Consider the following 25,595-nt stretch of genomic DNA (forward strand, 5'->3'; position numbering starts at 1 on the left):
TCCTGCTGCGATGTTTTCAGGATGCTTCTGTCTTACTTCCAGCATTGCCTTAGCATGGAATAAATAGGAATGGGTTGTATTGAAACCTGAGGCTTGTTCCCAAGAGAGCAGCTATTTCTACCATTAAGTTTGTAATATGCCTAGTATTCTAGTTCACTGTTGTGTTCATTGCAGTTCTGTTGCAGAACTCTTGGGTAAAGTTTATGATTAAAGAATGCGTGCAGATCGCAAAGTTTACAATTAAATAATACAGAATTTAGATTATCTTCATTATTCTCTAAGCATTCAACTTACGTGTTTCATTTGAATCCATGTTTCTTTCACAGGAAAATGAGCACTATATTTAAACACAGAGGTAGCTGTTGCACTAAGTTTCATTCACTCAGTTATACATGAAATTGTTTGTTCCTTAATGCACCCATTAGTAAAAATAATCTCCAAAATCTTTTTCTTGTTTTTGTTAACGTTCACTGTTACTTCACTTAAAACAAACTTATAATTATTTTGTAGGTCAAGAAGTGGTGTTCAAGTGCCTTGGAGAAGGAATTCTTGAGAAGGCCTTTCAGGGATATAATGCTTGTATTTTTGCCTATGGACAGACAGGTAAGCGTCGCTTGTGCTGAAGGGAGAGAATGCTTCTTGTGCATGTGTATGAAGTAGGAATAGCACAACATAAATATTAAGCTTGATAATATTTAAAATCATAAACAGAAATATCATAATGTTTAATGTTAAATGTTGATTTGTATTTGCTTCGCTTCTTTGGAGGTTGGTTTTCCATTTAAACACGCAGTAACTTTAGCACAGCCGTGGGCAGTATAAAGTTAGGTCTGTAAATATGCTCCTCACTGCTACCTCTTGAGGCTGCTTTGAAAGTGTGAAAGGAGAGGTTAGTAACCAAGGCTCATTCAGTCTTTTGTGTCTGTGTGTGTTAAAAGGGAGGCCAACTAATGGCTCTAGGAAAAGAGACTATTGAGATTTCTCTTTTTGTTTCCCTGTTTGTTGTAATGCAAAGAGCAAGCATTCTGTCTAGAATAACATGTCCTGTTACTCTGATACATGCATCTGGAGAAATTAAAACATGTTTCATGAACAAATGAGTAACTCAGAAACTGCATTCTAAAGCATTTTCTTCTCCTTTCTTCCCTTAGGTTCAGGAAAATCCTTTTCAATGATGGGTAATGCGGAGCAGCTGGGTCTGATCCCACGGCTCTGTTGTGCTTTATTTCAGAGAATCTCTGTGGCAGAAAATGAATCTCATACTTTTAAAGTTGAAGTGTCCTATATGGAAATCTACAATGAGAAAGTCAGAGATCTACTTGACCCAAAAGGGTGAGTAGCTTTGCCTTCCCTCTCCACCTTAATTGTTTTTGTTTGAAACTATTAAGTAGAAATCAATTCTGGAAGTCCTTGAGGTTTTTCATGATGTATGTTTATACATCTCTTTTAGAAAGGATCAGGCACCAAACATCGGAAAGAATGTCAGTGTAAAGCTTGTATATGAAATAGTACTTGGTGTGGATCAATTTAAATATACAATATAATAGAATAATGTTGCAAACAAATACTATGTGAAGTATTGTAACACCAGAAATCAAGGCTATGTAGAAGAAAATGCTGGGGTATATTTGCCATATGACCCAGACTTTGTTCAAGTATAAATTTTCATCAGTTACAAAGACTGTGAAGTTTCATTTACAACTTGATTTTCCTGGTTTAGAACTTGGACTTCTTGAATGGGAATGAATAACGCTTCCAACTATACTCTTGGCACTCTTATTCCTTCTGTTTTGTTGACTCAGAAATACTGGTTAGGCTCTCTAATGTGGAGATGTCTAGACAAGAAAGATCTTGATTGTATTTTTTTAGTCTGAGTATTGATATGTATGTCTTTTTGATTCTTGAGTGTAACTGCACTAGATGAAGATGCATGCAAATAAATTAAAAGGTATATTTTATACTTCATTGACGTATTTCATTAAAACTTGGAAAACATATGGAGAAGTGAATCTTAAGCAAATTGTTGGGAGAGATTTTTTAAATTTCCTTCTCTGTCAGTGTTCTTTCTTCCAAATGAAGCATTTCAGGTTTTGCTTCAGCCACAAATAATGGAGTAGAACGATGCTCTGAAAATAATTCATGTGTTCTGATTGAAACCTTTTAGATTGAGTCTATTATTAATTAAACTAAATTTTTTCTGGAAGATATTTTTATTCCCATTATTATTTGAAAAAAAAAATCAGCTGCATAGTATGAAATGATAAAATTCTTGTGTATGGTAGATGTCTTTTAATTGGAGTAAAGTTCACAGTAGTGGTTTGTGCATAAAGACTGTTTATTCCATAGGAGTCGGCAGTCTCTTAAGGTTCGAGAGCACAAAGTGTTGGGACCATATGTAGATGGCTTGTCTCAGCTGGCTGTTACAAACTTTGAGGTAAATCTAAACCTATCAAAGAATTATAAATAGCATCTGTGTACCTAAGCAATAGGAATCATACTGGAGATAAACTAGTATCCACCCAGTATATTTGTTTCAGAAGTGTTTGCAGCCTCTGACAATCACAGGTATCTCCTCTAGCGCTTCCAGGAATATTTATTTCCTGTAAAAGCTTTCTTTTCACCTTTATGTTGGTTAAAAATATAGCAGTAATATCACTTCATTTTGCATGTTCCCATTTATATAATAAATACCAAGCACATCACATTTTCTTGATCCGTTTTCTTGACATGTTTGCTTGAAATCTGAGGCTTCTGCATGAAGAATATTAGGTCTTTCAGCATGCATCCTTTTGCTTTTGTTGTTGTTGAATACAACCTCTTACTTTATAGAAGTATATGTGTGATTCTCTGATATCAAAATGTAAAAAGAATTTTCTCTTCTACATCCTCCTCTCCTCTCTCCCCAGAAATACACACCCTTCCATCTAGTTGGGAATTTTGTTCAGCAAGCACAAAACTTGCTTTTATCCTGACATCACTTTTTATTCTTTATGCTCCAGGATATTGAGTCACTGATGTCGGAGGGAAACAAATCACGAACAGTTGCTGCAACCAACATGAATGAAGAAAGCAGCCGTTCTCATGCTGTGTTCAACATTATAGTGACTCAGACACTTTATGACCTACAGTCTGGTGTATGTATTTCTGTTGGTTTAATTTATGAAGTTGTGGTAAATTCTTTTTCTTTATTCTGTTCCACCACCGAATGATCTGTTTGTTTTGAATAATGATCAATTAAAAGAAGCAGCTTCTGCTTTTTGCATGCATTTGTAGGTGCATCAGTAGTGTCACTTAACGTGGGCTAAAACTCTGAGGAGACAAATGGCTTACCATTTTAAAACTGAAGCTGCCTCAGCTCTCAAGACTGTTCAACTTGTTTAAGTGCTCCTGTATTTCAGAGTTGATAAGCCAAGTGATATTATAGTATCTCTTCATTGATTTGTTCCATCTTTTCTGTCAAGACTTTAGCGTAACTCACCATATTTTTTGTTTGGTATACATACATAATTTTCTTAGCTATGCTGCTAGTTTTAATGCTCTGGGATAATCAAAGTAATATTGGCAAGAATATGACATTGAGAGAGAACACCAGAAGAGAGAGGAAGCATGCCAGAGAAAATAAAAAATTAGATGACTTTAAGATTATATTGCCACTGTTAAATCTGTCTTAGGTGTTAACAGTTGTTGACGTTGATATATATTTTAATGGCCTACTGTGGCAGTGAAGTTTTTGATGTTAACACACGGCTGCTTTACCTTCGTTAGTGGTTCAGCCCTTCAGTATAAAGTGTATGACTGACTCTTAAAGGACGGTAAAGACTGTGAGAATTTATTCTCTCTTACCTTGAATTTTATGCTTTAACCCACATTATTATTATAGAAAGCAGTGTTTAATGGTGGTAATATAAGACACATTGGCATTTTATGCTCACAAATCTTGTTTTTCTCCCATATCTGATCTGCACAGAATTCTGGAGAGAAGGTCAGCAAGGTCAGCCTGGTGGATTTGGCTGGTAGTGAGAGAGTGTCCAAAACAGGAGCTGCAGGAGAACGTCTGAAGGAAGGCAGCAACATAAATAAGTAAGAAATTGACTTAGGTTATAAAGCGTAATATTTTAAGAACAACCATTGCTTCCTCAGTCTCCTGTCTTGATGTGCTCGTTACAAGTTGGTTCAAATGCTATGCCTAGTCAGAAGCAGTTAATACATCTCTTTCAGTTGCTCTGTACTGAACACCATCTGTTTTTTTACATTAGTATAGAGACTTTGATTCATACTTGACTCAGATGATAGCTATATGACTATTATCTGGAAAGAGTGACGGTAGATCTCTTTAATTAAGGATATACCTTTTGTGATTCATTTCTCCACCCTGTCCCCAGGCCCATGTGTTTGTCTCATCATATGCTCAAGGAATGCAAAGTTGCAGAGTTGAATGGCTTTGTTCCAACAGGTATTAAACTATGTAAGAGTATAATTCACAGTTTAAGAAAACCAGATCAGAATGAAACTATGTAAGTTTAACATTGCCTTGGGCATTTTTACTCAAGCAATGACAAGTTTCCAGGCACTTTTTTTTAACTATAATTACTGCGTTGTTGCCCAAAAGCAAGAATTTAGCACAGTATTACCATTGTCTTACACATACTAATTTTCCTGGGAAAAAAAATCAGACTCTAATATTAAAAGCTACAAATTCTGTACTTAATTTTAAAATGTTGCAAAAGGTTATGTTATTCTGAAGTTAGCAGAGAGAGCAAAAAATGTGTTTGAACTGCATTCATGCTTAAAATGATTTTAAGTTACCTGCTTTAAGAGTTTGAACTTGCGTGCTCTTCACAGCATAATCTCTAATGTATTATGTGTTTAATGTATCAGATTGGTAGCCACATTGACATAGTCCTCATAAAACAAAATTATATGACTCTGTTTCTCTAATGGCAAATACTGGACCTTTACCCTGCAGGTTACTAGTTAAATTCAGTTTGATTTTGCTAGAAACTGTATTTACCTTTTGCGTAAATAAGGGTGAAATTAAATGTTTCTTATTAATTCTTGGGGAAAAATTCAAATGCCAGCTCTCCCAACACCTATTAAGAAGTTTAAGGTGTTTCTGGAGGTACAGAAGGATATCATTTTCTTTTCTAGCAAAATGTTTACTCAGTGTAAAAAGGGAAGGTTGTTTCTGCCATTTCTTTTTAATGGTACAGGACTTCAGATGCAAGCACCAGATTTCTCTGTAAAATATATTTCCAAAAGAAACGTTGACAGCTCTATCCTTTCTCATCCATTCTTATATAGTATAAACCTCAGACCATTTTTTAAGCATTCTCTGTGTGAAATCTCATTTGGAACTGGTAGGCAAACAACAATTCTTAGTGTTACGCTTTAGTGTCTTTTATTAGACTTCTGCTGTTACTTAGAGTTTAATGAAGTCTATCTTCACTGACAGCCTCAAAATTGGTATGCATATTTTCTTCAGAGTAGTTCTTCACAGAATATTGTACACAGGCTTCTTTTTGATAATGTGTATGACGTACCATGCTTACTAGGGAAAGGCAGTAATCTTTCTGAAGTAATACAGACTACTTAAACTATATACCTTGCTATGTCACCTCCTGTTTGTTTTTAATTTTTATTCTTTCATAACATAGCAGTAATTTGCATTAATAGCATAAACTTGTGTTTATTGAGATGAAAATAGACTTACTGTAACTACCTGGCCATTAAATTTCTTGCTTGTTCAATATTTTGTTGCCTTGAAGAGCAGGCAAATAGCGTAACTGTAACTGCAGTTGTAACTGTAATTACAAGACAGGAAGAACGTACTCTCGCTATGCTTCCAAAACTCCACAGTTTGATAGTCTCTGCAAATTTCTCTGCTGTTTCTGCATGAAACCAGTTTAGGATTGTGGGCACTTGGGCACTGCTGCCTCAGTCTCACAGCTTCCTGTACTGTAAACTCTTTCATATATTGGGACGGCATATTACAGAGTGGATGTGCTGAATTGCTCTGTTGTTTACTGAAACAGCTGAGAGTTGTGTGTTCATGTTAATGGTTCTTTAAAGTTGTAATAAAGAACATCAGTTTTTCCTCAGAGCTGATGTGAAATTGCCTTGGGTCGTATAGGTGTTTCTGGGTGTCCGCTGTCTTTATTTTCCAGGTTCTTGTGGGACTTTCCAAACTCACAAGAAAGCCGTGTGTGCTTGTTACTACCCAGGATGCTCTAGTTCTTATACTGAGTGTAGAAATGCTGATGCTTAAGAACCTGTGGTGTAGTTGAAGAATTTCTAGTGTACAACAGCAGGAGGAAATGGAGTAAGCAAGCTGTCAGTTAGTGGCTAAGAAGAATACATTCTATGAACAGTCTATAATTTTAACTGTGATTAGAAAAATCATAGCTATTGTCATTTTAACTTGAGAATTCAAAAATAAGTTTTTTAAAGAGTAGAGATGGGGTGGAATGATTTGGGACAGGCTTGGCTCCAAGCTCTTTTAGGGGGAGGATTTTCATGTTCACAGGGTTTACTGTTAGAAAGATGGACTTAGTCTGCTAAAAAATTTGGAGGAGAAGTGTACAGAAATAGCTTAAAGGGATGTCATTTAGGGACAGAGTTCTTCCCTGCAGTAAAGTAGCACCACCTGCCCTTGGATGCTGCTGACAGGCCCTCGCTGGGAGTGTGCAAGCTTCCAGATGAGCAGTAGCAAAGGCAGCCTGTTCACGCTTGACGAAGAGGGTCAAGGAGAACAGAAAGCATGCAGAAACAGCGCTTTCCCATGGTCTTGCACCATGTAAGCTTGCTCTGTTTCTTCTGAAATGCCTCAGTCTGTTGTGCACTATTGGCTCGGGCCTTTTGGTTGATTCACTATGTAGGTGGTTTGAGATAGGATCAAAGTAATGACAGATCTCTAATGCATCATCTGGCATAAAGCAAAGCAACTACTGAGTCCTGTAATTACATTGCACTGCCATTTCTTCTAGTACTTTCCTTAGAATCTTTTAACAGCTTTGTATTATGAAATCTTAAGTAGAATACTTAAAGGACACCAGTTTGGTTTTAAATACAGATGTTAATAGTCTTAATATAAAATCAATATTTTATTATATTTCTGGAGCAGAAGTATTATCACACCCTTTAGTCTTGTGTTAATAAACCAGCTTATAACTTGCTATATATTACAATACAGTGCCTATAACTAAGACTTAGAGTTGCAGCCCTGTTGTGAAATAATTATCAGTGGTGCATCTTTCTGAATCCCTGTTTTTCCTATCTTCACCTTGATTTCTGAAAGAAAGAAAAAAACCTTTTCTTCCCCCTCCCTCAGTTTTTGGCTTTGATTTTCACATTTTTTCTCATTTAAAAATGGTAAGAAGGAAGTAAGTCCAAGTGTGTGGGTTTTGCTGTTTTGTCTTTTAACTTTATAATCCTTGAAGATGGACTCAATTGGGAGTGTGCTGCTGCTGCTTTTTCACTTGTGCTGTAGGAGATTGCTACATATTGCTGCATATAGCATCCTACTGTTTGTTCTCGCACACTGTCTTCCCAATCTGTGCAGATGAAAGATTGGAGACAAGAACCAATTCTCCTTCCCCCATTCTTCTCCCACAGGCTTTCAGGAGTAATTAGGCTTTTGTTTGGGCAAAAATACTAAAATTAACTGTTCTTTCTGCTGTGAATGGCAATGAGTTGGGAAGTTTAGAACTTTAGACAAATTTAGGCTCTACTAAGGTTCTTTTCATTTTAGTTTTGTTTTCAGGTCTACACTGTGTTCATGCCACTTTGTTTCCTGGTGTTACGCACATCTTTTGTGATGTTTCTAACAGATCGTGTCACCTTACCCTCACATATCTTCCTTGAAATATTCTGCAATGTTTTTGTCATTCACTAAATGAATGAATTTGGAACTACTAGTATTTTCAAACAGCATTAAGACCACGTTGCAAATACTGTGGAGGTACTGTCAGCCAATTAAAATAGTGCTAGTAGTTTGAAGAAACTTAAAAGGATGGAGTGGAACAGTGCAATCAAAGTTTTATTTAACTATCTAATCACAAAGCTAAAAGTTTCCTTGGTAGTTACACTCAATTATCCAGATGCTCTTTGCAAGTACAATGGGCCAGTATGCTCTTGAGCTCCAGTGTTCACTGTTTTTACAACCCTTTAGGCATCTGTTTAATGCGCTCAGGCTCCTGAACCAGCTCATTATCTTAAACATATTTGCCCCAGTGTCATTTAATATTTACACAGGGTTGTATAACAATTGGAATATATAGTGCATAGATGCTCTGCAAAGATTGCTAATAGTTACACTTGTTGGTAGAAGTGGTACATGTACCAAAATGAACAAGCTCTTAGTTTCTTCAGTATTCTAGAGTATTGGGATATGTTCGTGTACCAAGCAGTTTGGAGAGTTTTTCTGTTCTCATGTTTACGTTCATGCAACATTTTTATAATTGGGAGATTGGTCTATTCTTCTTCCCCATTAAAGATCCTAGTGAGGAATCACCTCAACTGTAAGTCAACTTCTTTGTCAAGGGGTATCGGTCTCTGCTGATGAGCAGTCTTCCAGTATCATGTAACTTCTGGTTAGCTACTAGGTGACCCACCAGACTAGTTCTTCTGCACCATAGCTGACTTTATCTTGAGGATGTCTCCATATGGATATAGTTCAGTTTTAGTCAGCTGTTAAACTAGTGCTCTTAACACATTGTTCCTAGAGATGGGATTATTGCTGCACTGCCGGCACTAACTCATAATAATGTCATGAGGCAATGACCAGGATGGAAAGATTCTTAGTCTCTGAGAAAAGGTAGATGTCTAATCTAAAGCTGTTATTCTCCATATGCTGATGCAGTCTGCTTTACACTTGTCAAACTATTCTAAATACTTGAATATTTCAACCTGGTCTTCCTGGAACTTTGTCTTAGTACTTGATGAGATTAAACACTGTAGGTAACAGTTTTTTGTTCCAAATATGCAACTTTAATAGATACATTGCCTTGTTTTGATCTCCTGTGGTTATTTCCAGCTTACATTAATTTATGATATCTTAAAAGCCGGATGTGAAATTTTGCAGAGCACAAATTAAACCATTCTGTCTGTTTTATTAAATATACTTTTAAAGTATGTGTTCAAAGCTGTTTTGTGCTGTTACCTTTATAGATCCCTTTCAACACTTGGGTTGGTTATATCATCACTTGCTGATCAAGCAGCAGGAAAGGGGAAGAATAAGTTTGTGCCTTACAGAGACTCTGTGCTCACTTGGCTTCTCAAGGTAATGAATATTTTCTGTTCAGCATGTTTGTAAGCTGTCAGCTTAGTAGGTTGTAGCATAACTCTGTGTACTTAAGAAGTTGCAATCTTTTTTTTTTTTTTTGAAGAAGTGAGCACGTGGGGTCATTGCTACAAGCTATTCCAAGTAATATATTGAAATAAGCATTTACTGTTAATTGTATGTAAAGTTCTACTTGGCGTATTTTCAATTACACTGGGATTAAAGCTGGTGGAGGTGATTGGGAATATTATGGATCATATTGATTAGTTTACATCCAGAATGTAAATCAGCGTCTAAATAGTGAGATTTATATTGTAAGTGTCTCTGTAAAGACACAGTGTAATCTCAGAACAGTTTTTAATCCTCAAACTTTGTGTCTGTACTGTACAGGACAATCTGGGAGGAAACAGCCAAACTGCCATGATAGCCACAATTAGTCCAGCAGCAGACAATTATGAAGAAACACTCTCCACTCTAAGATATGCAGACAGAGCCAAAAGGATAGTTAATCATGCTGTGGTGAATGAAGATCCAAACGCTAGGGTCATCAGAGAATTACGTGAAGAAGTTGAAAAACTGAAAGAACAGCTTTCACAGGCTGAGGTAACATTATTCATGATACAACATAAACTGAGTAACCTGAACAAATGTTGAACTAGCTGGAAAACTGGGTTTATATTTAAGCCCTACAAAATGAGAAAAGGAAGAGTCTTACACTTATTTTTTAAAAAATTAACCTCGTTTACTGAAATAGATCCAAAATAATGTTTTTTTTCTTTATAGTAACTTTAAGTGAGGACAACATTGTACAGGTGGTTATCTGTGTCAGAATAGAGTGTTCTTCTTGAAGAACTTCCTGTCACATAGTAAATGAAGCAGCACAGATAAGGGCTACAGCAATTGTATTTTGTGTATACTTGTGTGTACTTGCTATCAGATGTTTTTAAATTGGCGGACTATATATTTTTAAGATGCCAAATAGGAAAAATGAGATAATGTAAATCTGGTACTGGATGACAAAATATGTGGGACATTTCTCTCCTTGACATTTGTGAAAATTTATCAAGAATCTTCAAAACTGCAACACCAAAACCAACAGTATTCTATCAACTGAAGAGTTAATGCTATGTGATTGCTACTTATACTATACATACATTTCTAATCAGAGCATAAATTATCAGGGTAGAAGTACTTTTGGTGATATCTGAGGAAATGGGGCACTACAGTATAGGAAAACATTTTTAGTATTTCCTGGCAAAATATAATAATATCTGTGGTGGAAAAAGAATGCTAGAAGTATGTCTTAGGGTAAATTTGAGTGGTGTTTAAACTTTACGTTCATGTAAGAAGTCATGTTGCCTATACAAGCAGTCTCTTCCAGGATTGAGTGAGAAAATCTGCCTTATGGAAAAGGAACCATTCACTTTTTTTTATCTAAATAAAAATCTATTGTAATTCCGTATTTTAAATAATATTCTTCCAGTCTGTTCTTAGTTTTGTTGGCAAACTGTGGCTGAACACAATTAGTAGGAACGTAGGAAGTTGCTTGTAGTTTTACTAATTTTTTAAGCTTTTTCTCTTCTTCGATCTCTTCAACTTTTTGTTGAAAACAATTACATGAAGTTATAGGCCAGCATGTTGAGCTCTTATTTGGAGTGGAACATATTCAGCCCCCTTGCTTTTCCTTCCTATTGTGAAATGAGAAGCCTGTGTTAGCTCCAGTGCATGCCTTCCTTCAGAGGTAATCAATGGTGTCATTCTTAAATGCTTTAATGAAACTCTAGGAACGCTTAAAAAAAACAGGATAGAATGGAAAGCTAAATATCAAGAGGAATTTGTTTTAAAAACTATTATTAGATGGAAGGCATTGGACTTGAACTTCAGACAACTCAGACTTAAGAGATAGAAAAGACTCCAGTATTTTTATACAGACAGTGAAGCTTGAGTGGCCAGGCCTGCAGATTTTGTTGGCCTGCATAGTTCCACTAGCCTATGTAGTGCTATGTAGATCTTCAGTTATTTCAGATCTGGATGTGTTATAGGTTGATTCCTCGAAGAGAAGGATTTGAGAGTGTCAGCTGATGAAAGACTGAACATGAGCTGGCAATGTGCGCTTGCAGCCCAGAAGACCAACCGTATCCTGGGTTGCATCAAGAGAAGTATGGCCAGCAGGTCAAGGGAGGTGATTCTGTCCCTTTATTCTGTGCTGGTGAGACCCCACCTAGAGTACTGCATCCAGTTCTTGGGCCCCAGCACAGGAAGGGTATCAAGCTGTTGGAGTGGGTCCAGAGGAGGGCCACAAAGATGATCAGAGGGCTGGAGCACCTCACTTATGAAGACGGGCTGAGAGAGCTGGGGCTGTTCAGCCTAGAGAAGAGAAGGCTTCAGGGGGACCTTATAGCGGCCTTCCAGAACCTGAAGGAGGCCTATAGGAAAGCTGGTGAGGGACTTTTTGTAAGGGCATGTAGTGACAGGGTGAGGGGAAATGGTTTTAAATCAGAAGAAGGTAGATTTAGACTGGATATTAGGGATAAATTCTTTACTGTGAGGGTGGTGAGACACTGGAACAGGTTGCCTAGAAAGACTGTTGGTGCCCCCTCCCTGGAGGCGTTCAAGGCCAGGATGGATGGGGCTTTGAGCAACATGGTCTTACTGGGAGGTGTCCCTGACTAGGTCCCTTCTGACCCGAACCATTCTGTCATTCTGTCCTCTTCCTTTGCAAATGACCTGTTTCTTCATCTTCTGCCACGAAATACACAGGAAACCCATCCTGTATCTGTAGCATTTGATGTTCTGTTGGCTCTGTTCAGTTTCCTTTTTTTAAGCAACTGTTGCAATGTGAACTTTACCTTAAGGATTTGCTAATCCCTATTTTTTAGGCCATGAAGGCACCAGAACTGAAGGAAAAATTGGAAGAATCTGAAAAGCTAATAAAAGAATTAACAGTCACCTGGGAAGAAAAGCTAAGGAAAACAGAAGAAATAGCACAGGTATTTCAGAAATTTTGAGGAGAAAATGTCAGATACTGAGCATAAGTCAGATGAATTTCTTGAGCTTTGGTGAACCATACTGTATTCCTTTCCTCTGCTCTCCATTTTCTTTCAATCTAAATTTCTTTAGAATAAATGTGGTTGTATCATGGTATAATTGATAAAAGCTAATATTTCATTTTAAATTAGAACATCAAAATGCATTTGAGATGTTCTTTTATTTATAAGAACACAATGGGATCTTGAGCAATTTCCCTTGGAATGGCTAAGAAAATCAAGAATTACAAAAGGACTGGAATTTTGGGTAGTGTCTGTTGTTTGCATTTGCTATTGCTTATACTTTTTTCTTAACCTGAGAAAGCAAATGAATACATGTATTCACTAACATTTGTTTATTATTATCATACTTGAAATAAGACTTTGGGATTCCAGTGTATGTTTCCATCATTTCTACCATCTGTAGCTTGAATAATGACTTCTGTTAGTTACCCTTTCTGGTCTTAATGTACCAGAAGCATGCTTTGGTGCAGTCTCTGTTAAATAAACAGACAAAAAAATGCAGAACCTAACTGGCCAAACCAAAACCAGCCAAACAAAAGAGCAAAAGACATGTTTGAACCAAGTAGATGCTTTAGCTGAGTTAATTATAATACTGGAAAAATGTAAGCCTAAACTGCAGCATGCTCTTTCTGAAATTATCTGACTTACTATCTTTTTTTCATTGCGATTGAGATTAGTTTTTAACTAACATAGAGATTCAAAGCCACACCATGTTCTGTATGAGTACCTCTGATATAATTATTAAAGCATATGTTTGAGGATGAGGTCTAACCTTTTATTATTGGTGTATAAAAATTGTATTAATATTATACTTGACCATTGTCCTAAGTTCTGTTTTTCTGTTACACCGATATAAAGACTGTGTGATAATGTTCTGCTCTAAATGCTCTACTTTTATTTACTTGATATACTTGTCTCTACATACTGCAGCAGCCAAGATTAATCTGTTTTTGTGCTTACAGGAGAGACAAAGACAACTAGAGAGCATGGGAATTTCCCTAGAGTCTTCAGGTATCAAGGTTGGAGATGACAAGTGTTACCTGGTGAACCTGAATGCAGACCCTGCACTCAATGAGCTTTTGGTTTACTATTTGAAGGTAAGAGTGCATACAAGTTGTTTACATAGAATGAAAGGACATTTGTTGTTCTTGATTTCTGGCTCGATTTATAATTCAGAGTGCATTTAGATTGTTAAGACTAGTTGCATTAAAATATGATAGGACTCCTGCTGTTCAGGTTTACTTTTTCCCTTGCGGTTCTAGCTTCAGTAGTTTCCTATATGATCTACTGATTGCCAGCAGTGGAAGAAGTGTTCAGTATTTGCCAGAGTTTAGATAAATACTAGCTTTTTCAGACAGGATGTGAATAGAATTACTTTTTGGACTAAAGAGCTTTGCTTCCTGAAGTAAGAGCCTGGTGTAACATGCTTCTTTTTGTTAGCGAGTTGAGGATTTCCTTAAATATTCAATGAGATAGAGTGTAAAGGGATGATGTTTAGCCGTAATCAATAGGAGTAACCATAGGTTTCAATGAGAGAAAAAGCTTTAAAAAAAAAAGAGAGGAAAAAAAGGGGCCAGGTGATGAGGGAAAGTGAGAGGGAAGCCCTGTTAAAAATATGCTGAAATACATTTTTCTTGTTCTACTATCTTCCATACCATTCAGTTTAGCATAGTCTTCCTGTCAAAGCCTAACAGTTTCAAATGCAAACCTAATAAGGCAGGCTGAGTAGGAAATACTTGGTAAGTGTGAGTTCCTTGTCAACAAGATAGGAAAAAAAAACTATCTTATGTATTTTATGGGTATTTTTCTGCTTTGGTGGTTGAGATAAGGCTTTTATATTTGAACAGTAGCAAATAGAGTACAACTTATATAACAGTAAAATACTGTTTTTCAGCAAGATTTACAGTATGATTTGCAATTATGTGGAGATTAGTATGTTTAGCTGCACTGTTAATATAGAGAAGCAGCCAGTTCTGTGTATCTTGTTTTACTATCCTTGTTATCCTTTGTTCCACGTGGCTGAAAGTCATGGCTTGCTTTCTTCTCTGTGTGCATTTATTGCTTATATGCAAGCTTTGTCTGGGAATATTTTAAAATCAGAATTTGTTTATCAGCTGCTTTATTTTACTTTACCTAAAGCTGTAGGAAGATAAAGTGCAGAGCAGAACAGAAGTTTATGGGTGACCTTTCCAGTCCTTAAATCTACTGTGGCACCATTTCTGCTCTACAAAAGTACCTAGAAAAGGACAACGTGTCGATGGTTGAGTCTCAGTGCTTCAACTAATGTTGCCTTCATTATGTAAACAGCAATAGTTTGCTTCTCTCTTAGTAACAGCTTATTTTCCAGGATCACACAAAAGTTGGTGCAGATACCTCTCAGGATATACAGCTCTTTGGTATAGGAATCCTACCAGAACACTGTGAGATTGATATTGCTTCAGAAGGAGAAGTCACACTCACACCAAAAGAAAATGCAAGGTAAGGAGGATCAGCAGCACTTGTTTGCTTTTCAGCAAAGTGTTTGCTTTTCATTACCAGAAGGTGACTTGCATGTGTTTTTATTTTACCAAGTCAGATATATCTTATTTTTTGATCAATGAGTAGCTTCAGCATAAGTGACTTAGATGCTTAGAAGGTGAAATTCAGAGATAGAGCTAAGATTTTCTCACACATGTTCACCCCCACACACCACTGCCTTATAATGGGCTATCAGTGGTTTAGTTCAGAGTAAACCATCACAAGAAAGTATTCATAAGGAATGAGGAGCCATTGCTTGTTTATATCTTGGCTATACTTCAACCTGATGATGGGATAGTAGGCTACTTCTTTATGTGGGAGGATAAAACTTGCCTCTGAGAAGTTCCTTTTGTAAAGCTCAGTATTTTCTGAGAGAAGAGGTGAGAAAAGATACTCAAAAACTACAATTACTGCTTTGTCTATTAAATATGTGATGTGAAGTCACATTCTCCTTTTGTTTCTGCTTCCTTGCTTTAATAACTATCTGTTTTAGGGGACACTGTGGATTCTTGCTTAGAATTCTAAATGTCTTTATCACTTAATCTCTGATTACATAAGATAAGCAGTACTACTGTCTTTACTGCTTGCTTAGTTAAAAGAATGAAATTTGGATCTAAGGGTCTTTTCTTATAGTTGAGTGCCTTGTATGTTAGCAGTATGTTTTACATGTATAAATTAACCTGTATCTTGGAGAGCTTTATCAACAGGATAAAGGATAGTGACCCAGTTTGAAAAATGGGCAATAAAAAGATAGTTCAGCTAAAAGTAATCTTACCTGTTTATTTACTAAGAATTTGCAACAGTCAGAGCTGGAAGGGAAAGGGGTTTTGTGTTTACTTCTGACGTGAGGAATCAGACCAGTAACTTTCTCATTTATATTTTAATGAGAACATAAGTGGTTTCTACGTTGTGTAATATAAATCACTGTCTATACATGAGGGGAACAATACTTCTCAACCATTTAGTTTTAGGATTTTTCTGAAGTTGTGTTTTCTTTTTTCAGATCCTGTGTAAATGGTGCACTGGTATGTTCTGTCACTCAGTTATGGCATGGAGATAGAATATTATGGGGAAACAACCACTTTTTTAGGTAATAGTTTATATTCACTCACCAGCTCTCTTACATTCGGTCTTTTTTTTCCCTGCACTGTTCTGCATAAACCTTTTAGAAACTGAATTTTTATTTTTACACAGAATCAATTTACCAAAGAGGAAACGACGAGATTGGCTGAAAGACTTTGAGAAAGAGGCTTTGTTAGGAGAGCATGATCTGGATGCAGCCAGTGAAGCTTCTTCAGAAACAGACTACAACTATGAGTTTGCTCAAATGGAAGTTATTATGAAGACGCTGAATAGTAATGGTAAGAGAACTGACAGTTAAGAAGTCCAAAGATTTTTTGTGACTATCATTTAACAAATTCAGAATATGACTTAATTTCTAGACAAAAACAAGTGATACACTTACTCCAGTGGCCCTGGGGCATTTGCAGCAAAAGGTGTTTTGCAGAAATATCAGATGTAAATACCCACTCGGCTGTAAGTGCGTGAGTGCACGCACTTACAGCGGAGTGGATATTCACATATAAATATATATATATAATGTGCACACATATATATATCTGCCATCCTGGAGGTCTTTGGTGTTGTCATCCTTTATAAAGATTTTGTTGCCTGTGTTAAAGCCTCGATATATATATAATATGTGTATGTGTATATACACTTACATAAAAATTTAAGCACCAAACAAATGGTCTAAGAGGTAAGAAGAAATTTGACCAAGACAATTACTAGTTTGCTTCTGCCCAGACACACAGTTTCATCTGTATGTCTCTAATCTTTATAGTGGAGGTGAGATGTAATCGTGCAAGCAGAATCATCATCAAAGTCCTTCTGACCTTGAGTTTTGCAGGTTATTGCAGACAGAAATGCACTTCAGATATGCCTGCTTCATTATTCCTTTGCATTAAACATTACCAGCACCATTATAGCTATATTAAAAAGACATGGAAACCTTAACATGGCTATGGTCGAAAACATTAGCTAGCATAATTTTTAGCTTCTTGATCACTGTGAAGTTGTTTTTAATTGGAGTTTGTTAAAACCTATTGTGATGCCTTTTCTGGGCAGTTATTATAGATAAAATATGATCTATAAAAATAATAGTGTGATATATAGCATTTATAAAATATAGTATGTATAAAATGACATGGTATTTTATTGGTTTCCAGAAGGCAATTCATAATTTATGTGTTATAATATGGGATGAAGAAATGATGAAAAGCTTAGTGAAGTGCTGAGTGCTTTGTGTAGGTTTTCGAACTGTACAAAATTTCAGAAGCAAATGCCTTTTTTCTTCTCTGACCAAGACAACTCAGTAGATGCTGTTTCATTTGTTTCTGTTCTCCTTTCTTTGTATCTTTGTAGCATTTCCATTGTTTGCTGTGGTTTAGCTGTTGAAATGCAGTACTGATTTTTTTTTTCTTGGTCTCCTCTTCAGCTTCCTTATGTTTTGCTTTTGACTACAGCATGATTGTTTCCTATACATAATTCTGTAGAAATAGTTTGCACATTTTTATGGTCTGATCATGATTTTAATGGATTTTTTTGTGTGCGAGTGAATTGCAGGTTCAGACCATTTAAGGTGAAATGAAATTATTATTTGATAACACGGTTATTCTCATTATGGTTCACTCATACCAGGAGACGAATTTCAGATGAATCTACCATCCTGGTGGTCTTCAGTGTTGTCATCCCTTGTGAAGACTCTGTTGCCTGTTTTAAGGTTTCAAACCATCCCGTATCTGTGCCAAAACTGGGACAAAGGTTTTGAACTCGATTGGCTAATGCATGATACTGCTGGAGAAATTTGAAAACATTAATTGATGCTTGATCTGCTTGTCACTAACTGAGAATTTGAATAAACTGCAGCAGTCAACAATAAGTTGGTGCTCTTTGAGTGGAGGGTCGCATAGTTTGATTTTCATGTGTTATTGTTGAGCTGATGGTAATTGTTCTTAACAGTATTTCAAACATCTTTACATTTCAGTTCAGTAGGCTTTTCTGACCGTGGTCCAAGCCTATCTTAGTCTTAGCTGAGTTGTTTTTACTAAAGAGCAGACCTTGCTTTTCCAGTAGAGCTGCTTCCTTCCTAATGCACAGCAGATGTTTGAAGTCGCACATCACATGGTTTCAGAGGCATCGTAACCCCATTATACCACTTTTCGTCTCTTCTACTCCCTCCCATATAGGTGTTTCTTAACTAAGTTGGAGTAATAACTGATAATAAAACCCTGACAAAGCAAGCAGCTGTGAGTGTCATTGGCTGGTCTTCTGATTCCAAGCTAGATAGCATTTTACCAGTTTGATTCTTCTTGATAGTATATCTAAATTAGTTTTCTGACACGCTTCAAGTTTCTTGAGTAGAAAGTACAGCAGATTTGTTTCAATACTATTTATTTATTCTACTTTAAAGTGAGAAAATAAATATGGGGAAAATAGAAGAAATAATGAAATAACTGAACTCTATTAATGCTATCATTTATATTCTTTGGGAAAAAAGAAACTGGGGCAGAGAAAACTTTGTTTTGTTTGGTTTAAAATTTGGTATATCATTACTTATGGGTTGGTTTTCATCTTTTGCATCAGAAGTTGATATAGCCTGGAGCAAGAGTTTTTATCTTCTTTTGCTTTGTTTTCTTTTCCATTCATCTAGTTATGTAGTTGAGATCAGTAAGTCCCTATGAATAAATAGCCTGGTTTCTCCTGAGCGCAACCATTAGATTTTATAGCGTGTAAGCAGTTACAGCAGTGTCACATCTTACATCTGCCTCCTGAGAAACTCTGAGTATAATGAGGAAAATGTGAAACTTTGAAAACAGCTGTAAAAAAAACATCCTGATTCTTCCTGCCCTGCTTCAACACATTCACCTTTTTCATGGGATTCTGTTAGATCAGCATTATACCACAACTTTCTGATGCTGATCTGACAAGGATTTATTCCTGCATAGGGTGCAGTGGTTACGTAAACAATGAGATTAGGTTACACACTTTCTCATTTAAGCAAACAAAAAAAGCACAGCTCAGGGTGGGGATTTTGATGCAGTTCAGCAAAGCAGTACATGTCAGAACCTCTTCCTAGCTTGCTTAGAAAACTGCACTTACATGAAATCTTAAATATTTTATTCAGCGTTGTTATTATTGGATTAACAGATTGCTGATGTGAATTAAGTAAAAATACAGCAAGGTAATGAAACACTGTTCATCCTGTGAAGAAAGTACATTCTTCTTATAAAACAATCTAAGAGTTGGCAGAGATGTAGCTACATACGAATGGTCTTGTTGGAACCATTGAACTATGTTTGCCACATAAATAAGTGGAGAGGTGTGACATAATGCTTCTAACACCATATGGAATTTACTGTGCACTTGGCAAGCAGCAGGTAGAATCTTCCCTAATTTGACTTTGCATGGGGAATCCAAAATAGTGGATTATAGTGTTTACATCCAGCTTAAGCATTGTTTGCGGTTCTTCTGAGCTGTGGAAAAAAGTTTATTTGTTCGTCTTCTAACTGTATGCTTTATAATTCATTCCATGTTTTAGTTTTTCACTAAAAGACTTTGCTTTTTCCATGTGTATCTTCTTCAAAAAATAAATAGGAGACTTTTCTAAAGTGTAAATTAACATTTTGCATTGCAATACAAGCACAGTCCCCCTCCCTCCCCCACAAGCGCAATGAATTTGGTTTAAATTAGAAATTTTGGACTAGCTTGTTGCATCTCGTGCTGAATGTTTTCCATGGCATAATGTGATCTTGAAATAGCTGTGATTCTGTAAATCTCAGGAGCTGAAAAGATCACTGTTATGAAAGAACTGTTCCCTGACAGTGGGGCTGGTCTTGGAGCAATTTAGGGAAGTCTTAATGACTCAGCCTTAGATTCATTTCCTGTGTTTCCAAACACAATAGACCTTAATTTCTTCCATCCCTCTTCTCTGTCTGCTGTTTAATACCTGATTTCTCAACTATTCTTGCACATAACTAAAACTATGTTAGGGATTATACAAGAAACCTATGCATGTGGAGATGATTCTAGTATTATCTGGATGGGTTAGGAGGAGGATGCAGGTCAACATGAGTAACTTGGTTTGTAGTCTAGAATGTTAGAATTCATTTCAGTCAGTTGTTTTTGCTGCATTGTCTGTTTAAAAGCTAAGAATAGCTAAATGTACTCCTGAGAATATCATGTACTAAAAATTGCCAATTCTAGTTATTTTAAGGTGCTTCTAGATCACTATTTTGCTATTTGGTTACTATTTATATTGACCGTTTTTTAACTTCATTACTTATAAAAGCCGTCGTTGTGGAACTTTATGATGCCTTTGTGTGAAGCCAGTGGTTTCTTCCACTGACAGGACTTGGGCTACTGTAACAATTTATTATTGTGTTGTTTTCTACAAAAAATAAAGATATGCTTTACATAAATCTTAATATTTCAAAAAGTTTGCTGGGAGGTGAATAAAAATCCACTGTAACAACAGAACGCTGGAGAACTTGTTTGCTTTTCTGGCATTTATAATAGGAAGGACTTGTTTTGTGAAGTGACTTTCCTAGATATCAATATACGTTGAAATCACAAACAGTACTTTAATTTAGCAAATTCAGTCACAGTAGCTTTAGTACTAAGTTGTTACATGATACTGAATACAGTAATCCCACATTTGTAAAAATACAAGGGATCTGTTTTGGGGGAGAGTGTATGTGCCAGTTGTGGTGACCAGCGTATAGCGTTGATGATGAATGTTGATGATGGAAGCTTTCTTGTGTATCCTCTACTTAATGCTGTAGTAACCCAAATTTTGTTTCATGTAGCGTTATAGCATCAGGAACACTAGCACAAAAATTGTAGAAGTCTGGATTTTGGTAGTGAGCGCAAGATGATTCATAACTAAATCACTCTGACAATTATTTTTATTTTAAGTAGACCTTGAGTTCTGAAACAAGGCAGTATAATTAAATGTAGGTTTATTTTTCCTCTTCCTTTGTGACAGATTGACATTCTTAAGAGTCACAACAAAATTTTAATTTAATATATCTTCAAAATGGAAGAGAGATCACAAATATTTTTTTTTTAACTGAAGTTGTTTTTTTTCATTTGAAAATCTTGGCATGTAATAGAGCTGCAATGTTACTCTCTCTGTTTAATGTTCTACCACTCTAACGATGGAACCTCCTCCTCTTCATTCCCTTTCTGGTATACGTAACAAGCAGTTGTTACAGGATTTGCTGTCACCAGAATATATTCGTCTAAACTGGTCCTTTTGCAAACCAGATTTTGGCTGTATTTGAGATTTCAGATGTATATGCATGAAGAAGATATATATATACTGGTAGTGTATAGGAGGAGCTTATTCCGTTGAATTCTCTTTCAGACATATAGCTTGCCATTGGACCTAAAACCAGCACTAGACCAAGTAATTCTTCTTTAATTTGGATGTCATTTAGGTTTAACCATAGTTAATTGACACAAGCAGTTGTTTCGGGTCAGAGTGTCTAAATGGGTATTTGCTCTGGCCAATTCTGAGATGAAATGTGCTTTCTAGTCCCCTCCAGAACATGGTCTGCTTCAGTGTTGTGAAGTGCATTGGTGCAGTGTGGTGCATGACCGGTAGTTGTTCGTCTCAGTTTTCATCTGCAGCAATTCAGTCTCTTTCTCTGCCAAAATGGAGAAAGTAAATTGCTTTTTACTTCCTGAAATAATTTCCTTCTCTGGTTAACATCATCTTCCCTTGTATTTTGCTTTGTTTCCTTATTTTCTTACTGATTTGTTCCTTTTTCCATATACTCTTTTTTTCCTACTGAGATTCTGGAACATGCTATAAATCCCCAATACTGACGTATACATTAGAAGAGGATGTTAACTGTTGTTCTAGCTTCTTTGCATGACATATTTTTCTTGTTTGAATTTACTTATTTAATTTGGTATTTATTATTTTGGGTTTTGTTTTGGGGGGCAACAAACAATCCAGTGTTCGCAGTGTTTGGAAAGTGTCTGGGCTGTCTTGATTACTGTTACCATATAAATGAAGGAAGTGGCATTTTCCTTTCTTTCTTTTTTTTTTCCTTTTTTTTTTTTTTTTTTTTTGTCTTAGACCCAGTACAAAATGTGGTACAGATCTTGGAGAAGCAGTACTTGGAAGAGAAGCGGAGTGCTCTTGAAGAGCAGCGGCTGATGTACGAGCGTGAGTTAGAGCAGCTGCGGCAGCAGCTCTCTCCAGAAAGGCAGCATCAGCATGGTAGTGACAGACTCTCCTACACGGCTCAGACCGCACAGCAGAAAGTAAATCTGTGGACAGAAGAGAGGTGAGAATGCGGGAGGAATGCTGGAGTTAAAACAAAGGAATCGATAAGAACTACAAAGGAAGGGCTCTAAGTGAAAGATGGGACTAGAAGAGTATGTCAGAAACAATATTTTTTTGTAAAATTAAGATTTGCCTCCGCCAATGCGTTAGGGCCTTAATTAGGGCTAGGTTCTAATCCCTAGCACACATACAAGGTCTTCCTGTTTGATTTAATGTGACATGAAAAAAGAAGTTAGCTTTTATTGATCAGCATTACAATACTTCTAAATTGTTTTATAACTTAACGTGTGCTTCTGAAATGTTTTGTTTAGTATTTAAGTTAGAAGAAAGGAAAGGATAGCGTGTGTAAATTTGTCATCTCATGCTAAGGAGTCCACTAAGGATTATTGTATGTTGAGAGTATCCAATGAAAATAACAGTATTCTGCAGTCTAAAACTACAAAAAAATAAAATAATGTGAGTCTTAAGTTTTGTACATATGTGTTTCTAAAAGTATGTCCAGTTTTAGAAGAGGATTGCCTTAAGTTTGAGAAATGCAGGACAGTCAAATAGAGTGTATTAGAACTGTTAGGGAAGAGAAGAAGGCTTCAATGAGGTAAAAATACAGAAAGCTCTTTGCGAAGGAATAGCACGGCACCTGAACAAAGCTCTGGTGAAAGATCATGATGTGGTTTCCAGGAAGAGTTTAAAAAGCAGATCAGAGGTTGTGAGCAGAGTTTTAGCAGCTCGTGCATTTGCATCTCAACAAAGGGGGAAGCTTGCATTTGGTATCACTGGGAAGAGAAGGATGTCAGCTCCATGGAGTTCTAGGGTCAGCAACCCATATGATTTTTTTTTGTCTGACAGGTTTTCGGTGTACAAGCAAGTATTCTGTCCTTAAGTTTGTTCAGCAGGAAAGATGACTAGGTGTACTATCTTCTAGTAGCATGTCTTTTTAAAAAAAACTTCATTGTTCACTCAGTGTTTTTTCTATATGTGGACAGTCTGAGTGCACTTTCCTATTTCAGCTATTTTTGCTTTACCTTCCACCATAAATAATGTACAAGAATTGTCTAAATAACAGAAACCAACTTTGTGTTGCAGCTTTCAAATTCAGAATGTTAAAAATAGAACAGAGCAGATCTCAGTTTAGTTATTATGTGCGCTTTTGTTTTGTAACTTCTGCCAAGTTTGGCCTGGAAAAAAAAAGCGATCTGTTCACACACTCAACCATGATGCCTAAAATGTTTTCCACGGCAAACTTAGGGAGAAGCATTGCTCTGTTTCAACTTCAATTAAAATAATTGTTTGCCCCTGTAAGAGCTAAAAACAGAATTGCTGTATTGTGAACTGAATGTAAAGTATTGCAGAGTCACAGTTGTGATTTGCAGGCTGTTTTAATGTTGCAGAAGAGCGTGAAATAAAAAACACTCTGGTCTGAATCATTGCTGTTTGATATCGAGCACAGCAATGCCATCAAGAAATCATTGATAACCCACTTCAATTGCGGAGATGGAAGTGGGCTTATGGGCAAAGGAAGCAGTATCTCTGAGAGATGCAACAGAAAGGAGGAAGCAGCAGAAAAAAAAACATTTTTTCCTGTCCCCGAGAGTCAAAAAGATAAAACTGTAATTGATAGTCTAAAAATTAATCAAACACTATAACTGTTAAATGATATAAAAATGAAAATCTGGACTGGTATGAAGACTAAAAGTTCTGCAAGGCTTCTCTTCTCAGTATTTGTTAGAAGATTTTTAGGGGGAGGAGCTGCGCTTTGAACAAGCGTTTTGGCTCTGGGCTTCATGGATTTCTTCTGTAAAAGCATGGCAACAAAGCCCTGTAGAGGATATTCACCAGCCAGCTGGCCAGAGGGCAAGAAGTGCAGAAAACATAGGAAGACTCAGTGCAAAGAACACGTGAAAGAGCCAAGCGTCTGGTTGCATAGGGTTTGGTTAATGCAGTTTTGGCTGTCATTCTGTTGCTAACGGAGCTGAACTGTACCGGATCAGGCAGCGGAAGGAATTTGATAAGCATCAGATGTGGGCACATGGTTGTGTCTGTCAGATCAGCTAGAGTACATTACGCAGAGTTTATTCTAGCTTTATGCTGACTGTGGGAGGACAGATGATACCTGATACGGTGCTAAAACCCCTTGGTGTGAAGTAAATCCATTGTAACTTTGAATAAATTTATCTGTTGGGGTGGGTGGTGGTGGTGTGCTGGAGCAGAGCTTTAGTTTGTTTGGAGTCAGCATTCTGTATCTGGCACTGGGAATGCAAGAGACTTGCAATGACACCTTGCAAGTGTCAGATTCAAAGGTTTTGGTAGTGCTTGGCTTAAACAGTTGTTTGAGTATTTCATGTTCAGTGGATATTTGCTGTGGCTAACACGCTGACAAAGCTTGTCATGTTTTTTGTGTAGTAAAAAATAAGAAAGGCCATCTGAAACATATTTTTTAGCTAAGTTTCTGGAAGAATGCCATAGCAGCAGAAAAACAGAACTGCCATATACATAATAAGGACTACCCATAATAGTTGCTTCAGCTATCATTACCTCTTGTAAGTCTTCCTTGTAGTCTTAAACCATTTCTTTCTCAAGGATCTAACAGAGATAAGGATGATGTGGGAGCAACCCCAAAAAGCTAGCCAGATGCAGGTTTCCTGGGTGAAGGAAGGGACTGGCTATAGCTGAATCCTATGGCTCCTAAAGCACTTTCAGGTCAAAGCTGTCTTCTGCTTATCAAACAGGATAGCTGTCTTGCAGTGGTTGCAGGTGTAGTGTACTCTCGGCATTAAGCACTATTTAGTGAGTAATTCCTGACTCTACCTTCATTTTCTGGGTGAGTCCAAAATTAGAGCTGTCTGTGGGATGTGTCACTCTAATGGGCGAGAGTTGCTCACTTAATCTTAATTGCCAGACTAAGAGAAGCAGGAGAGAAATTTTCCATGTAACACCAGGAGTAGATACGGAGAAAGTGGACTTCAAATCTACTGATGGTAGCAACTATTTAAGATCCAGCAAAATCTTCCACTGCTGCAAACTTAGGCCAGATAGGTGAGAGAGGCAAAGCAGCGTGTTTTAGCATGTTGAAGGCTCTAAAAAATTCGGACCTTTGTGCTAATACTGTTAGTACTTTGTCACCTTGCTACAGTATCAGGGAAGAGTCAGAGTGCAATTTGCATTACCCAAGCTGAAGATTCATATGAGGCAGTGGTGGCCACTGAAAAATCTGAAATTTGATCATGAGTTTTTTGCAGAAGATGATGGGACGCAGTAAGTGCTGTTGGGATTACAAGAAAGGCAGAAAGGCGGTCTTCCCATTTACTCAAAGGATAGTTGTGATACTTCTAAAAAGCAAGTTAAAGATAAGACTCCCAAGTATGAATGCATTGCAGATGGAGGTATAGCGTGTCTC

General features: G+C 36.8%; 1 protein-coding gene across 11 annotated transcripts in view; it reads left to right on the forward strand.

Moving 5' to 3' along the window:
* The window catches only part of KIF13A (kinesin family member 13A), a 119,276-nt gene that overhangs the window by 62,799 nt on the left and 30,882 nt on the right, over positions 1-25,595 (forward strand). For 9 of the 11 annotated variants that reach the window (XM_021387961.1, XM_021387962.1, XM_021387952.1 and 6 more), the window contains 13 exons: positions 511-603; positions 1,152-1,332; positions 2,347-2,434; positions 3,000-3,134; positions 3,968-4,080; positions 9,166-9,277; positions 9,668-9,880; positions 12,157-12,267; positions 13,290-13,424; positions 14,675-14,805; positions 15,848-15,934; positions 16,039-16,205; positions 21,992-22,202. In XM_021387961.1, coding sequence (XP_021243636.1) covers positions 511-603; positions 1,152-1,332; positions 2,347-2,434; positions 3,000-3,134; positions 3,968-4,080; positions 9,166-9,277; positions 9,668-9,880; positions 12,157-12,267; positions 13,290-13,424; positions 14,675-14,805; positions 15,848-15,934; positions 16,039-16,205; positions 21,992-22,202 — 1,777 coding nt within the window. The remainder of the gene's footprint in view (positions 1-510; positions 604-1,151; positions 1,333-2,346; positions 2,435-2,999; positions 3,135-3,967; positions 4,081-9,165; positions 9,278-9,667; positions 9,881-12,156; positions 12,268-13,289; positions 13,425-14,674; positions 14,806-15,847; positions 15,935-16,038; positions 16,206-21,991; positions 22,203-25,595) is intronic. The other 2 variants (XM_021387957.1, XM_021387959.1) reach the window with 1 other exon arrangement.

This window comes from Numida meleagris, chromosome 2 (genome assembly GCF_002078875.1).
Source record: "Numida meleagris isolate 19003 breed g44 Domestic line chromosome 2, NumMel1.0, whole genome shotgun sequence".
Classification (NCBI taxonomy): domain Eukaryota; kingdom Metazoa; phylum Chordata; class Aves; order Galliformes; family Numididae; genus Numida; species Numida meleagris.